This window comes from Pinus tabuliformis, chromosome 9 (genome assembly GCF_031772625.1).
Source record: "Pinus tabuliformis cultivar Carrire ecotype Pingquan chromosome 9, CPIR1, whole genome shotgun sequence".
Lineage (NCBI taxonomy): Eukaryota > Viridiplantae > Streptophyta > Pinopsida > Pinales > Pinaceae > Pinus > Pinus tabuliformis.
Genome location: NC_142307.1, coordinates 724,035,445 through 724,050,289, shown reverse-complemented (window position 1 = coordinate 724,050,289; position 14,845 = coordinate 724,035,445). Strand labels below are relative to the sequence as shown.

The window sequence follows — 14,845 nt, the reverse complement described above, 5'->3', positions numbered from 1 at the left end:
CTAAACATGTCAAAACATAAATATCATATTATTTGTTTATTATGTGAAGAACATAATGTAATACATATAAAAGTATCATATAGAGAGGTAATAAAGCTTGACTTCAAAAGTCCCATGATTTATTTTATATACACATTGATATACAAACTCAACATTGTAGCGGAATATTAAACATCCATGTATAACACTTTCCCAAGATTGTACAACAAATATTTAACTACATGCATGGGTTACAAAATGATCATCTCATCTAATTACAAAATAATCATGTCAACACTTAAATCTCATATTATCAGTTTATTATGTGAAGAACATAACATAATACATATAAAAGCATCATATAGGGAGGTAATTACAATTCTTTTGTCCTTTGAGCATCATCACCAATGCTCAGAATTCCAATTCCATACATTTTGCATGGTTCTATCTCATTTTACACAATGGAGGTTGAATCATTCATTTTATAGCATGAATTCATGGTTACATCAGCCTTCGAATATACACACAATTATTTCCAAGACAATGCATAACATATTACTTATTTACTAATGGTTGCATTTAGGGAAATAACTTAATAAGATTATTTTTCCTCCTAACACTAGGCACAATTTCATTTAGGTTCCACCCCTAAACTAGTCAATAAGGCAACCAAGGTGTATTTTTCAATTAGAGCTCTCAGCCTAGTACTAAATCATCTTGCAACTTATATGGTATTTTTCATTTAAAGTATAGAGACCTAGGAACTTAACTAAATCTTGACCACTGTAGAAGTATTTTCCTTATAGCACAACCTTAAGATATCAACCCCTGCTCTATAGAACAACCCCTCAAAATTCTAGTCTAGCCATCTATTCTTTTGTAAGAAGAGTTGTAGCTACAAAATTTTGTATGAGAGTGTTAAAAACGTTCAGATAGCAAGGATAGTATTATTCCAATTCCAAGTTTCTCATAGCAACATTATTTATCCCATGCACTTCCCTTCAACAACATACTATCTCTTGGAACGATAACAACTAACTTGCTAACTAAAAAACAACAATATCAAACTATTCTTTGGGTCACTCTAGCCTCATTATCATAGGATTTCCTTCAATTGTAGGCATAAAAATAATGAATTACCACACAATATCTCTCACAATTAATAGAGGAGTAATTTTGGATGTTTCTTGGTTGAAGAAATAATGAAGAAATGAAATAATAAAATGAATCACCCAAAAGAACTTGCACAATCTATATTCTCCCTTGCATTGAGAGTTTGGTCCTTGAGGAATAAGTTTGGAAAGATAATCAAAGGGGCACTTAATAATATATCTAACAAGGCCCACCCTACCTCCCCTCTTGTTTCCTCATTTCCCCGCAGCTCTCTTACTAAGATGTAGTTGACCCCAAGTGCTTATTATTATTATTATTGTCTAATAATACCAATATAACTCAAATGGTAGTATACTAACCATTACAACATAATCACAATACCTATTTCACAAGGTTACACCATCTCACATGCTCTATGTACTATTATCCTATAATAGGCCTTAGCCTTTCCTTGTGATGCACTTGAAGCATGAATATATTCATATTTTCTTGGGCCCATATTGAAGTATTACATAAGTAAAATGGTTATTCCAACAATTTCTCTTAATCATCATTTGATAATATTTTATGGTAATTCTTCTTATTGTAACTAATGACAAAGGGTGTTTTTATTAATGACACTAAATGGGTGGCCAACACAATGACAATAAATGGATGGTCATAATATATGTTCACACAACATTTAATTTTTATCCTATCTATTAAGAAATGCCTTTCCATTATCTTTTGATCTCTCACAAATTATTGCATGGAAAGGAACTTCCTATAGCTTAGTATGAGGGAGATGAGCAACTCCTTGCATGCTCAACATGGTGTAGAAAAGTGACACACACACACACACATACATTCTTTGGTAAATATTTTTTGTCTTAGAGGGACTACTCAAACACAACAAGAAAGCTAGAAGCTATTACAACAAAGCGCATAATGTCACTTGTGAGAATTGAACCTGGGTAGGGAGGACAACAATCATTCCTCCCAACCACCTGAGATAAACCCAATTGACTTTTGTACATATATATATATATATATATATATACATCTTAATTTTGTATCTATCATGTCTCGAGAGGGATCAATCTTGTCAAGATGAGAACTTTTTTTAGATTAAAAAGGCTTGAGGGAAGGCTTGCAACCTTGAGGGATTATATCCCTCTAGAACATAATGGATTTGTAGTTATTGCATCCATATGAATTTTCTACAACATAGTATGAGGGACATTTTACTATAATTCCTTAAATGTTTAACATGAATTTGACATGTGGCATTAAAACAAATATTTCAAGGTTGACCATAAATAAAATATTTCAATATGTAGCTTCAATTTTTAATGTGTGTGTCTAAAGAATTAAAAGTAAAAAAGAAACTATGGTTAAAACATTTGAATGATATACTACTCAATATAAGGGAGATGCGTATTTCCATGACATATATATATATATATATATATATATATATATATATATATATATATATATATATATATATATATATATATATATATATATATATAGAGAGAGAGATCCATCTTATCTTTAGATTTTTCACGAGAAGATAGGGATCAAGTCCTTTGAGGTGTACACCTTTTTTAGGTTGAAAAAACTTGAGGAATGATTTGCACGTCAAGGGATTCAATCCCTATTATTGCATAATATTTTTGGTCTTAAGATGGATTTTGACTATTTCAATGGTGTGCTCCTTGATATGAGAGAGATGTGTAATTCATTCCATGCTCAATATAGAGTTGACATGTAGAACACATGCATATATATACACAGGCATAGACTAAAAACCATCCTAATTCCATCTTAAGTCCAAATCTATTATACAAAAAGAAGTATCAAGTCTCTCGAGAGACTTGTTACTCATCTATACATAACAAATCTAGAGATAAATTGATCTACACTTATATAGTAAATTTATCCCTCTAATGTCTTAACTCACACTTAAAATAATACTAAAACTTTTTATGTTATGTTTTTAACCAATAATATACCTTTTAACATAATAATTATATAATTTACAAAATAGCATTATAAACTTAGACCCTTAGTAATATAATTTTAATTGCATAAGCCCATTCAACCCAAAAAACAAAAACAAAAAAAACAAACAAACAAACAAACAAACTTTTTACCACATAACTTTCCAAAAAAAATTCTACAACTACAATACATTTTTAATTTTCATACATGATTTTTCACCATTAACATTTATTATTCCCATACTTATTTTAAAATCACTTTAACATTTTCATCAATTTTACCTATATAACATGTCTGACTATACGTACATATATTTCTTTTAATAAAGCATGCAATATAATTTCACTATCAACATCTTTTCCTTTTCTTTTTCATTCTTCTTCAAGTAAGACGATTCGTCATATTTTCAAGCAAATGTTTTTAAATTTTCCTTTTTGCACCCAAAAAAACAAACAAACAAACCACCTAAATACATTATATCTTTCTATCTTGGTCTTCAAAGTTCATTCACAATTGAGGTTGCCTTCAATGGACTATGAATCATGGCAAGCGTAAAAGTTTTTCTGGCCCAAACGGTACTTCATGCATGTAATAATGAAGATTAATATTTTCATTTGGTTATACTTTAATTTTATAAAACATCATTTGAGTTGTGATGCAGTGTAGCTTTATACTTCAAACACAAAAGTTATTTAGCATGTTGCAACTGAACTATGTCAAGAGACAACTTGAATGCTAACCACAAAAGCAAAGTGCATATCAAAATTTTCTTTTTCCTGCGAATGGTTTCAAATTTTGCAATTTTGCACATATTGAGATCTTTAGAATTTGAATTATTTTTATTATATAATTTATTTTTTATAAAAACAAAAATAGAATATTAACAGTTAAGTACAAAATAAATAGTCAAGAGGAATGTAGAAAAATGTTCATATAAAAATATATCACTATATTAAAAATAAAAAATTTAAAATAAAATATAATATAAAAAAATTACCCATAATTGTTAAACTCACTACATTTTTTTTATTTAATTTAGTATTTTTTAAGCTATTATAAGGCTGAGGCTGATTGAAAGACAAAAACACCAAAAGTCCCATCATGATGGGCACTAAGATTATGGTAGAAATTTTCATTGAAATTATATAATTTAGAATTTTCATTCAAAAAAGAATGTTTTAGGTGTCATTTATCCTACACAAAGGGAATTTGATAATCATCACTCAAAATTTTATGCTATAATCCTACAAAATATGTTTTCGAATCATTCACCACAAAATATGTTTTCAAAGCATTCACCAATTAGGTATATTTTAAGATATTTTGAAATTTGTATCACTTTAAAGATGGGAAAAATCCCAAAGCATTCACCAATGAGGTGTACTTTAAGATATTTTGAAATTTTGGATTTCTTTAAAGATGGAAAAATCCCCAAGGGCATAGTGTCATCATAAAGGAAACTATTATCATGAAGTTATTGTGGTCATCATAGAATTGTGGTTATCATGGAACTATAATCATGGTATGTGTTTTCACAATATTCAAGTCACAATTTCACTACACTGAGGGTGTTTTGAGAATCTTTACCAATTATCTATAACCAGATCTAAATAAAAAATAAAAAATAAAAATTATCTATACCCAAATCCAAAGAAACAAGAAGAGGAAGGTGTTTTGAGAATCTTTACCAATTATCTATACCCAAATCCAAAGAAACAAGAAGAGGGTTGTGATCATTATGGTACTATGATCAAGGCTAAGAAATATACTGAAAGAGGGCCATTTGTTACTGAAAGTGGAGTTTTGTGTGCCCTTCATTTTATATTTTTAGAACTTTTGTCCTTGTGAGTGTTATGAAGAGATTTTGATTCCTAATAGTCAAATTTCTCCGTTTCTAGCTTATGTTGATGCAGCGACATGAAAAACACTTGGAAGCATAGTTCCACGATGACAGGAATGGTGATTACAGTGTTAGAAGCATAAATAAAATAAAATACAAATAAAAACAAGAAATCACCAAAATTATGGTACATTTTTCATTCCAATTTTGATGGTTTTTGGTGGATATAGCGAAGGAATTTGAAATTTGTCACTCAAAATAATCCACTTAAAATCCTACAAAACAAGACAAGATATTCTCATAATATTAATTGATCGAATGTCTTTTAGGATTTTAAGGTATTGAGTTGATTCGGAGATGAACAATTTCCCAATGAGCATACTTCTACAATGAAAGGAATTATGATTATGGTGAACTATGATCGTGGTAGAATTGTAACTATGACAATGGTAAAAACTCATATTGGAATTGGGCCAAAATTTCTAAGAAAACAAGGATTTTGAATCTCCTTTTTCTATATGCCACCAAGAAAAAATGTTTGATAATTATGATTCAAAACACCTCATTGCAATGAAGTTTATCCTGTTTGCAAAGAAAAAAAAACAGGGCATTTTCTCAACCTGTATGCCCCATATAAGGATAGGGCTACTTTTTGGAACCATATGGAGGCTTGTGATATTCTTAAGATTGGATCCCTCATTATGGCGGGGGATTTCAATGCCACTTTATCCAGGGAGGACTGTTGGGGGGCTCGTTGTAGAAGGGATCCTATAGATGATCGTTTACATCTCCTTTTTTATACAAATCACGTGATGGATATCCAACCCAACCCTCACTCACCTACGTGGCATAATGGAAGATCGAGAAAGGACCATATCAGAAAGAGACTAAGCTGCTTCTTAGTACACGAGAACTTAGTCGGAAGATTGGGTAATTTGAGGTCCTGAGTTGATAGGACTTTTATTTCAGATCATCTTCCCATTGTTCTATAATGGTGGATGGAGCATATTCGCCTGGGTATTCCATTCAAATTTAAGAGGATCTAGTTGAAGGATGAGGAATTCAATGAACTTGCAAAAAATTATTGAAACTCAATGACGAGGGAGACTGATATATCCTCGATGGCACATATCTTAGAGAAATTACAATATCTCAAGAGTCGTGTCAAGATTTGGGAAAGAAAAAAGAAAAAGTCACTTTCTCTAGAACTTAAGGCTATTATTGAAGATGTCGAAAGACTTAGCAGAAATATTGATCGGGGAGTTCCTATAACCTTCATGTTGGAGACGCTGAAAGAATTGGACCACAGAAAGAGGCACATTCTCCAGATACAAGAAACCACTTGGCCCTTGAAAAGTAGAGCTATATGGCTCCACGAGGGGGATAAAAACACCCACTTCTCTCATAAATATGCTAATCGCAGAAAAAATATTAACACTATTTGGAATATATAGGGGAGGAATGGGTAGAATGTATACACTACAAAGGAGATACAAAATGAAGCAGTACACCTTTTTGAGTCTTTCTACCAGGCTCGTTTGGGTGTTAATATTGAAGATCAAATTTGGGGTATGATGGACTACCCTCTTATGTTTAATGAGGAACAAAATGAAGCATTGTATAGCCCGATTACAATTGAAGAAGTTCATCGGGTGTTGAAATCCTTTGCAAAAGAAAAATGTCTGAGCCTGGATGGCTGGACAGTGGACTTTTTCCTCCATTTCATTGATTTGATGGGAACAAACCTTATGAATATGGTCAAAGAATCGAGGATCTCTAGTATTGTATCTGGATCCATAAAATCCACTTTTATTTCACTGATTCTGAAGGTTACTGTCACTTCTTCCTTCTTGGATTTCAAACGTGTTTCACTTTGTAACTTTTTTTATAAACTCATCTCTAAGATTATAGCAGAGCATATGAAGATTACCCTCTTGGTATATATTTCTTGGGAACAATTTGTCTTCTTGCATAACAGATTGATTCGTGATGAAGTGGCTACTACACATGAAACTATACATCCCACCCACAAAAAAAAAATGGAGTCTTTGGTCATGAAGGTGGAATTAAAGAAAGCATATGATTGTGTAGACTAGTCGTTCTTGCCCCTCATTTTGACGAAGATTGGTCTGGAGGTTCAAAATGTAGAATGGATTATAGCTTGTGTCACATTTGTACATTTTCTTGTTTTGGTAAATGGTTATCCTTCTAGTTTTTTCAAAGCAAAGAGAGGGTTACGGTAGGAATGTTCACTTTTTCCATTACTCTTTATTTTGGTTATGGATGGTCTCAGTCAAAAGATTAATGCAGCTCGATCTTCGGGCCTCTTTTGTGGTATCCATCTGGGAAACCATATTGATATACCCACAATATTTTTGTGGACGGCATCCATACTTTTGGGATGGTATCGAGACAACAATGGTTGACTCTGCACAATATTATCATGAGATTTGGCGAGGCCTCAGGATTGATGCTTAATGAAGACAAATATTTAATCATGTACTCATATGGTGATCATGAGGAGATTAATAGTATTGCATATCTCTTTCATTTTCGCTCCCAACCCTTGTGTGAAGGCTTTACTTACCTAGGCTTCCTTCTCAAGCCAAATAATTATAGGCATGCAGACTAGCAATGGGTTCGGGATAAAATTTTCCATAAGATATATTGTTGGTCCCATCGATGGCTTACTCGTCCAGGAAGATACATACTGGCACAGGTAATACTCCAACAAATATCGATGTCTTGGGCACTTCTATATATTCTACCTCGACCATTATTACAAAGATCAAAAGCATCATGGCACATTTCATCTGGGCAGGTTCGGATATGAAAAACAAATACCACCTTATTAAATGGGAGAAGATCACTGTTCCAAAAGAATTTGGTGGATGGGGAATTTTGGATGTAATTTTTTTTGGATGGGCAGTCAAAATCAAATCAATATGGCATGCTCTATTTGGAGAGGGTATTTGGAAAGATATAATTTCTTCAAAGTACCTATAAAATAAGAAATTTGATGACTAGATTAGAGAAGGACGCATTGGGATAAAATTTGGTTCTTACCTAGCTTCAACAAGGTTAAAGTTTGGTTTCTCAAGAGAATTATATGGTCATTTGGCAAGGGAAACCACATCATTATTGGTATTGATAAAATATTGGGTGTTGACGATGTCAATCCCCTCACATAGGAAATCATGGTTAGATTACAATCCAGAGGTTACTTTTTTGTGGAATAGGTCATACTTCGATGGAGAGGCAAGTTTCATGTTTGAAGAAATGCAGAGGATATTGGTCTGGTTGGTCACAGTGCAAAGGAATGGAATGGCTACATATAAGAACTAAAATGGACGGGTCTTTGTAGAGCTGAGGAGGGAGATTACATCACCTGGGTAGGGAAGTTACGGTGTAACTCAATGGAGGTAGCAGACACCTATAGGTTCATTATGTGCACACATTTCTCCTCCTCTCATCCTTGTTGGTTCTATCAGATTTGGAAACTAAATGTCCCAATTAAGATAATTCTTTACTCATGGCTGGTTTGGCACAACAAAACTCTCACCTGGGAAAATGTTTAAAAGAGAGGTATACATGGGCCTGGTAGATGCCCACTATGTCGGGATTTGATCAAGACAAATGTACATCTTTTATTGGAGTGCCCCATGACATTACATGTATGGAGAAGCATTCTACTGCAACATAACATCCCTTTTAAAATCTTTTACTCCATTGAACAATGTCTATGTTGGTGGATCAAGAGTGGGGGTAAATATCAGGCCACTCCCTCTTCACTTTCTAGGAAATCTGGCATGCCATAATTGGTTATATATTTGAGGGCTCCCCAATTGACATTCACAGAATTTCTTTCAACATTGGGATGTGGATGGATACTCTGAGTGTCCACATACAGAAGGATAAAGGTATATCGCTAGAGTTCATCCCTCAAGACATACATTATCCTTCTGATTATTTTGATGGAGCGGCGCAGAGAGATATCTATGGTTGTGTCGTATGGCTCACGATATATCACAAGTTACATTACAAGATATCATGGAATGGAGATGCAGGTACAAACATGCGGGCAGAGATTCTAGCGCTTTGGGGGCTTCTATGGTTTTCTAGGAGATTGTCTATTGATACTATTCATGTATATGGAGACGCTAAGTCCCTCATTGAAGGGGTTTCAGCCAATACAATTTTTTCCCTCCAAATCTTAGTAATTGGATATCCCACATCAATATCCTCAAGCAATCCTTTAATCAGATTACCTTTCAACACATCTTTAGGGAGTCAAATGATGTAGCTGATTCATTGTCTAAGAAAGGCCTTGCAGATGACACTAGCTATATGCACTTCGAATATATGGAGGAAAACCCAATCATAGATGAAAGCTCCATCCTACTACCTTAGCTTTAAAATCTATGGTTTTGTATTTTTGAGGTATTGTTGAAATCATTTGCTACTATTTTATTGGTAAGATTAACATACACATGGGCAGGATATGTAAGTTACTCCCTAGATCATTTTTTTTTTAATCACAAATCTCATTTAGAAAAACTTAGACTTTCTCTGTAGTTTTGATTGTAGAATCTATATTGAAGAGACAAGATTAACATACGCATGGGCAGGATATGTAAGTTACTCCCTGGATTTTTTTTTTTTATCACAAATCTCATTTAGAAAAACTTAGACTTTCTCTAATTTTGATTGTCAAATCTATATGGAAGAAATTTAATATGTAAATTTTTACATTTTATCCCGAAAATATACTGGTACATTATATAAACCAATTTCTTTTTCATCAACATTTCTTCACACAGACGGTTTTCTATTCTTAATGCATACCATTCTGCTTAACTCTCAAAACTTTTCACAGACGGCTATCTATTCTTAATGCATATCATTCTACTTAATAAGGAACATCTTTTCAGAAAATTACTTTATGGGACTGTTCTTAGGGCCTGAACGCCTAAGCGTCTCTACTGTGAATTGATTTGATTGGCACTGGTGTCTAGCAATTTCTGTACTGAGCTCTGATGTCATTTCAATTTCTAAAACAAAAAGATCCAGAAATATCCGCCAGTTGATGCAAATATCAGCCTCATCCATGGAACCGATAACGCCGTATAAGACATTGAAAAAAGTAAATAGAGCGCGAACACAAAATTTGTTTTCAAAGGAAAAACAGAGCAGAAACAGAAACAGAATTGAAGTGAGAGAGGGAACAAGAGCGTACCATGAATAAATAAGCCAACAAAATCCAGCCCACATTTTGCTGAAGGAAGATAAATTGCAACGCGAAGCCAATAACAGAGAGCTGGAGAAAGGCCCTTGCTATGGAATATGGCATTTCCCTTTCCAGTTCAAGCTTCTGAAGATATGAGAGGAAGACGGCAACTGCTGGCACTGCTAAAGCAGCCATTGGCTTCACCATTCCTTTCAGGAAATCAACCAAATCTGAGTCCATTGCGGGTACCTGCGTTGGGTCCCGTCAAAAAACAGAGGAGGATAAGACGATGCAATAATGGCCAAATGAGTGAAAGGTTGGAATCATAAGATTTGCATTGAATGGTAGATAGTAAATATGATGAGAGAATGATCGGCGAGGTTTTGAATGGTAGATGGTAAATATGAGGAGTGAATGATTGACGAGATGGTAGATAGTAAATATTGAATGGTAGATAGTAAATATGATGAGAGAATGATCGACGAGGTTTTGAATGGTAGATGGTAAATATGAGGAGTGAATGATTTACTTTACAATATTTACTTCTTTGTTAATTGATTTTTAGTCCTTTTTATCACATCACATGAATGATTAATTTATTTATTGTATTTTCATGAATAATAGGTAAATAATTAATTTATTGTACTTACGTCAACTAATAAGTGAATAATTAATTTATTGTACTTTTCATTAATTTATTGTACTTTTCATTAGGTTTATCTAACAAATAGAATAAAATAAAAGAAGTGTAATATTTTAGTACAAAAGTAATTAGTAATTAGGTAATATATTTGACTTTTTTAAATTTGGTAGAGGTTTGTTGGAATAGAAAGTTGGTAATGTATAAGAGTTAAATTGAAACATATCCTAATAATTATTAAGGTATTGAATAATTAATATTCAAAAATATTATTTTTAACCATTTTATAAACTATTTGTAACTATTTTTACAATTGAAATTATTATAATACTTTTGGATTTCAAAGTAAATAAGATATTTAGATTTGAAAAAGTGGTTTGCCTAATGTCAATTATATAGTCTTTAAAATGGATTTTCAAAGACTTATAGATTTAAAAATGTAAGATTTTTTTTATAATATTTTTTTCATAACAACTAATTAATTTATTATTACTAATATTTAATTTTATAATAGTATTTGTCTCAAATGATTCTCTTGTGACTTTTATGTTATTACTTTTATTTTATAAGTTCCCTCACTAAACTTTTATTTTTTTTTATATATTATTTATTATTTATGATGAGTGGAATATCCACTTAAAATATCTTATATTTCAAAAAAATTATATAATATATTTTAATTTTTTTTAAGTAAATATTTATTTTTTTAGAAATAAAATAATTAAACATTTAAATTATTTAGAAATAGAATAATTCTAAATAATTAAAAATAAAAGTAATTTTTTCAACTAAATATTTAATTTTTTTTAAATAATTAAACATTTAACTATTTAAAAATAGAATAATTAAAAATAAAAGTAAATTTTGTTTGATGTTTAAAGTAAATTAAAGTAGTTTTATAGATTTGGTTTAAAATTTCATTTCTTTTTTAAATAGATATGGTTAAAATAGTAAAATTTGTTCATTGAAATTGTATATTAAAAATGTTAATATTATATATTATCAATATTTTTATTATTTTTGACTATATGATATTAATTATATTTATTTTGTGTTTTTCGTGATTAAATTTAATTTATTAAATTTTTAATATTTAATAAAAAATCAAATTAAATAATTAACTATTTAATTGGATCTTAAACATTGTTTTATTTTATTTTTTTTATTTTTCTTTTAAGTCACCAACAGCTATCCAACACGCGCAGGCTCTGACTTAGCTTTGCTCCCCTGATTTTGCTGCCTCCTGCAGCTCCTGCTGCTATGCCCTCCCGTCTGGCTCCTGGCATTCCCGCGACTATCTGGGCTCTGCCTCGTCCCTCCTGGAAGCTTTGCTATAGTTCCTCCCCTTCTTTCGCCCCTCATGGAAGGCAACGATTCACCCCATCTGCAACGCCCTGAGGAACAAGCAGCTGCCTTTGCTTCTCTAATCTCAGACAACGGTGCCCCAAAAATCAAGCCAACAGTAACTAAATTTGTCAAAAAATTGGCAGACATTCCAGAAATCTCTTTACCTCCAAGTCTACCCAGGAAAGCTACTATTTCATTATCTGAAAGAGGACTGGTAGGCCAATTCACTGGACTGTGGCCCTCCCCTAGAGTGGTTCAGAAGTGGGTGGAGAAAAACTGGAGCACCAATATCTAAGGGAAAATAGCAATAAGATTTTGTGGCAAGGGATATTACACATTCCTCTTCAAAACCAAAGAAGATCAGAACCTAATATTCAGAAGCAAACCATATTTTATGGATTCAAGAGGTCTATACTTGAATAGATGGTCCCCAGATTTCGACCCAGAGATGGACATCCCAAATGTTGTGCCGATCTGGGTCAGATTGCCTCATCTCCCCTTTCATTGCTGGGGAGACGAATCGGTCAAAGCAATCGGAAATGCAGTCGGAAAATACATTGATAGATGCGAACCAAAAGACAATATGCATGTTTGCGCCTGGATCTGCGTAGAAGTGGATTTGGGGAAAGGCCTACCGGAGGCAATAAAGATCAAGGTGGACCACTGGACTCACATTCAGCAGCTGGACTACGAGAAAATTCCGTTCAAATGCAAGGTATGCCGTGAATACAGTCATTTTGCTAATAGATGTAACAAATTAAAACAAATTGAAACTGCTGAGAATGTAGAATCAAATGAAGGCACCTGGGAACAAGTTAAGAGAAAGAAAACCAACAACAAACAATCTGGTCCAAACCCCAAATAGTCCCTTGAAAACTCTGCTGCAATCCCCACTCCTCCCCTTAACATGGTCCAACCAACACCCTCAACATCTAATCCCTTTGAAACCTTGGAAGAAGAAGAACCATCATCCCCTCGTTCTCCTATTCAAGACAAAACTTTAGTTGTCATCCATTCCCCTATCCAGAACTTCCCATCCCCTCCACCCACCATAGATTGAATCCCCATAAGAAACAAAGTCAAAGAATCCAACAATACTTCAGAACAACCAAAAAAAGCAAGGAGGAAATTGAATAAAGAGATTAGAGACGAGGCAGCAACAAAAGAAATGGCTACAGGTACCCAACAACCAATGGACTCTTTCCTTACTAAATAAAAAGGAAGTGGAGAAAAACAGAAGGAGAAGGTCGGGGCTCATCAAAAATCAAGTAAATAATGATTTTGGTCTCTTGGAATGGCAGGGGTTTGGGCTCCTCTCTAAACATCAACGCAGCCCGAGATTTAATAAGGCAAGAACAGCCAGGTATTTTCATGATCCAAGAGACCAAAGTGACTAGTCAAGAATTCCAAAAATTAATGAAGAAGCAAAAAAGTTTTGAAGGAATAGCGACAGACTCTATTGGAGCCTCAGGAGGTATTGGTACATTATGGAACAAAGGGAAGTGGGGTCTCATCAGTCAAAAACTCAATAACTGGTGGGTCAAAACATATCTCAAAAATAAAAGCACAAATGAAGAGTACACCATGCTAAACATTTACTCTCCAAATCATTACAAGGACAAAGCACTATGTTGGGAATCAGTAAAAAAAGAAGTGCAAGAAAGCCAAAGAAACAATTTGGTTTTAGGAGGTGATCTAAAGTTAATTCGGAACATTGAGGAAAAGATGGGAGGGAAGTACCTCAATGACCCTTCTAGAGCAGCTCTGGAAGAAATCATAGAAGCCTACAAACTCTTGGACATTCCTCCAAGTAATGGGAAATTTACTTGGAGCAATAAAAGAGCTGGTACTCAAAACATCAAAGAAATACTGGACAGGATCTTGATCCAAGAGAGCATAGCTATAGGATTCTCATCCATCAAAAGTAAGATTGTTCATGCTACAGCCTCCGACCACAAGCCTGTGGTTCTGATTTTAGACAGGTTGGAGAATTATGGGCTAATCCCTTTTAAATATAATAAAAATTGGGATAGCAAGGACGAGTTCAGCAAGATCATAAAGGACCGTTGGGAATTAGATGTAATAGGCTCCCCCCACTTCGTTTGGGGATCCAAGTTAAAAAATCTAAGAGAAAAAATAAAAATTTGGGCAAAGGAGAATGCTCTAAAAGAGAAAAACAAAGAAGTCGAGCTGCAAAAGAATCTAGAAAAATGGAGTCAGGAAAATGAAAATCAGCAAGCAACGGAGCAAGAACATGTCCACGAAAAAGAAATATTTATGGAACTCTATAGGCAAAATAAACAAGAGGAGGAGGAACTGAGGCAAAAATCCAGGTGTCTCTAGGTAAAAGCAGGAGATAAAAATACTTTCTTTTTCCACAATAACCTCAAGCTAAGAAGAGCGGGCAGCCAAATTGACAAGATTCAAGCTGAAGGGAAGGAAGTAAAGGAGAGGGAGGAAATCAAAGAAGCAGCCCATAGATATTTCAAAACCCTTCTAACAGCAAAAGACCAACAACCGGACAGCGCTGAATTCCTTTAGCAAGTTAATAGTAAAATCAGTGATTAGCAAAATAGTGAGCTGGAGAAGCAGGTGACAAAGGAGGAAATAAGAGAGGCGACGTGGAGCATGCATCCGGATAAAGCCCCAGGGCCAGATGGCTTTACCATCGCCTTTCACAAGACTCATTGGGACATAATAAAGAAAGAATTTG

At 33.5% G+C, this 14,845-nt stretch overlaps 2 protein-coding genes across 2 annotated transcripts in view; one reads left to right on the top strand and one right to left on the bottom strand.

The window, feature by feature from the left end:
• The window catches only part of LOC149150737 (protein ALUMINUM SENSITIVE 3-like), a 40,949-nt gene extending 30,494 nt beyond the window's left edge, over positions 1-10,455 (bottom strand). Inside the window, exon 1 of the mRNA XM_089440795.1 lies at positions 10,155-10,455. Within this exon, the coding sequence (XP_089296921.1) occupies positions 10,155-10,385 (231 nt within the window). The 5' untranslated portion in view covers positions 10,386-10,455. The remainder of the gene's footprint in view (positions 1-10,154) is intronic.
• Positions 10,456-12,580: 2,125 nt separating this feature from the next.
• Positions 12,581-12,997, top strand: LOC149150736 (uncharacterized). Its single transcript, XM_089442926.1, has one exon. The coding sequence runs from the start codon at positions 12,581-12,583 to the stop codon at positions 12,995-12,997; it is 417 nt and encodes a 138-aa protein (XP_089299052.1).
• Positions 12,998-14,845: the final 1,848 nt, after the last annotated feature.

Bases quoted from the DNA above. Each gene is read 5' to 3' on its own strand.
- LOC149150736 (XM_089442926.1), top strand. From the start codon at position 12,581: ATGGACATCCCAAATGTTGTGCCGATCTGGGTCAGATTGCCTCATCTC.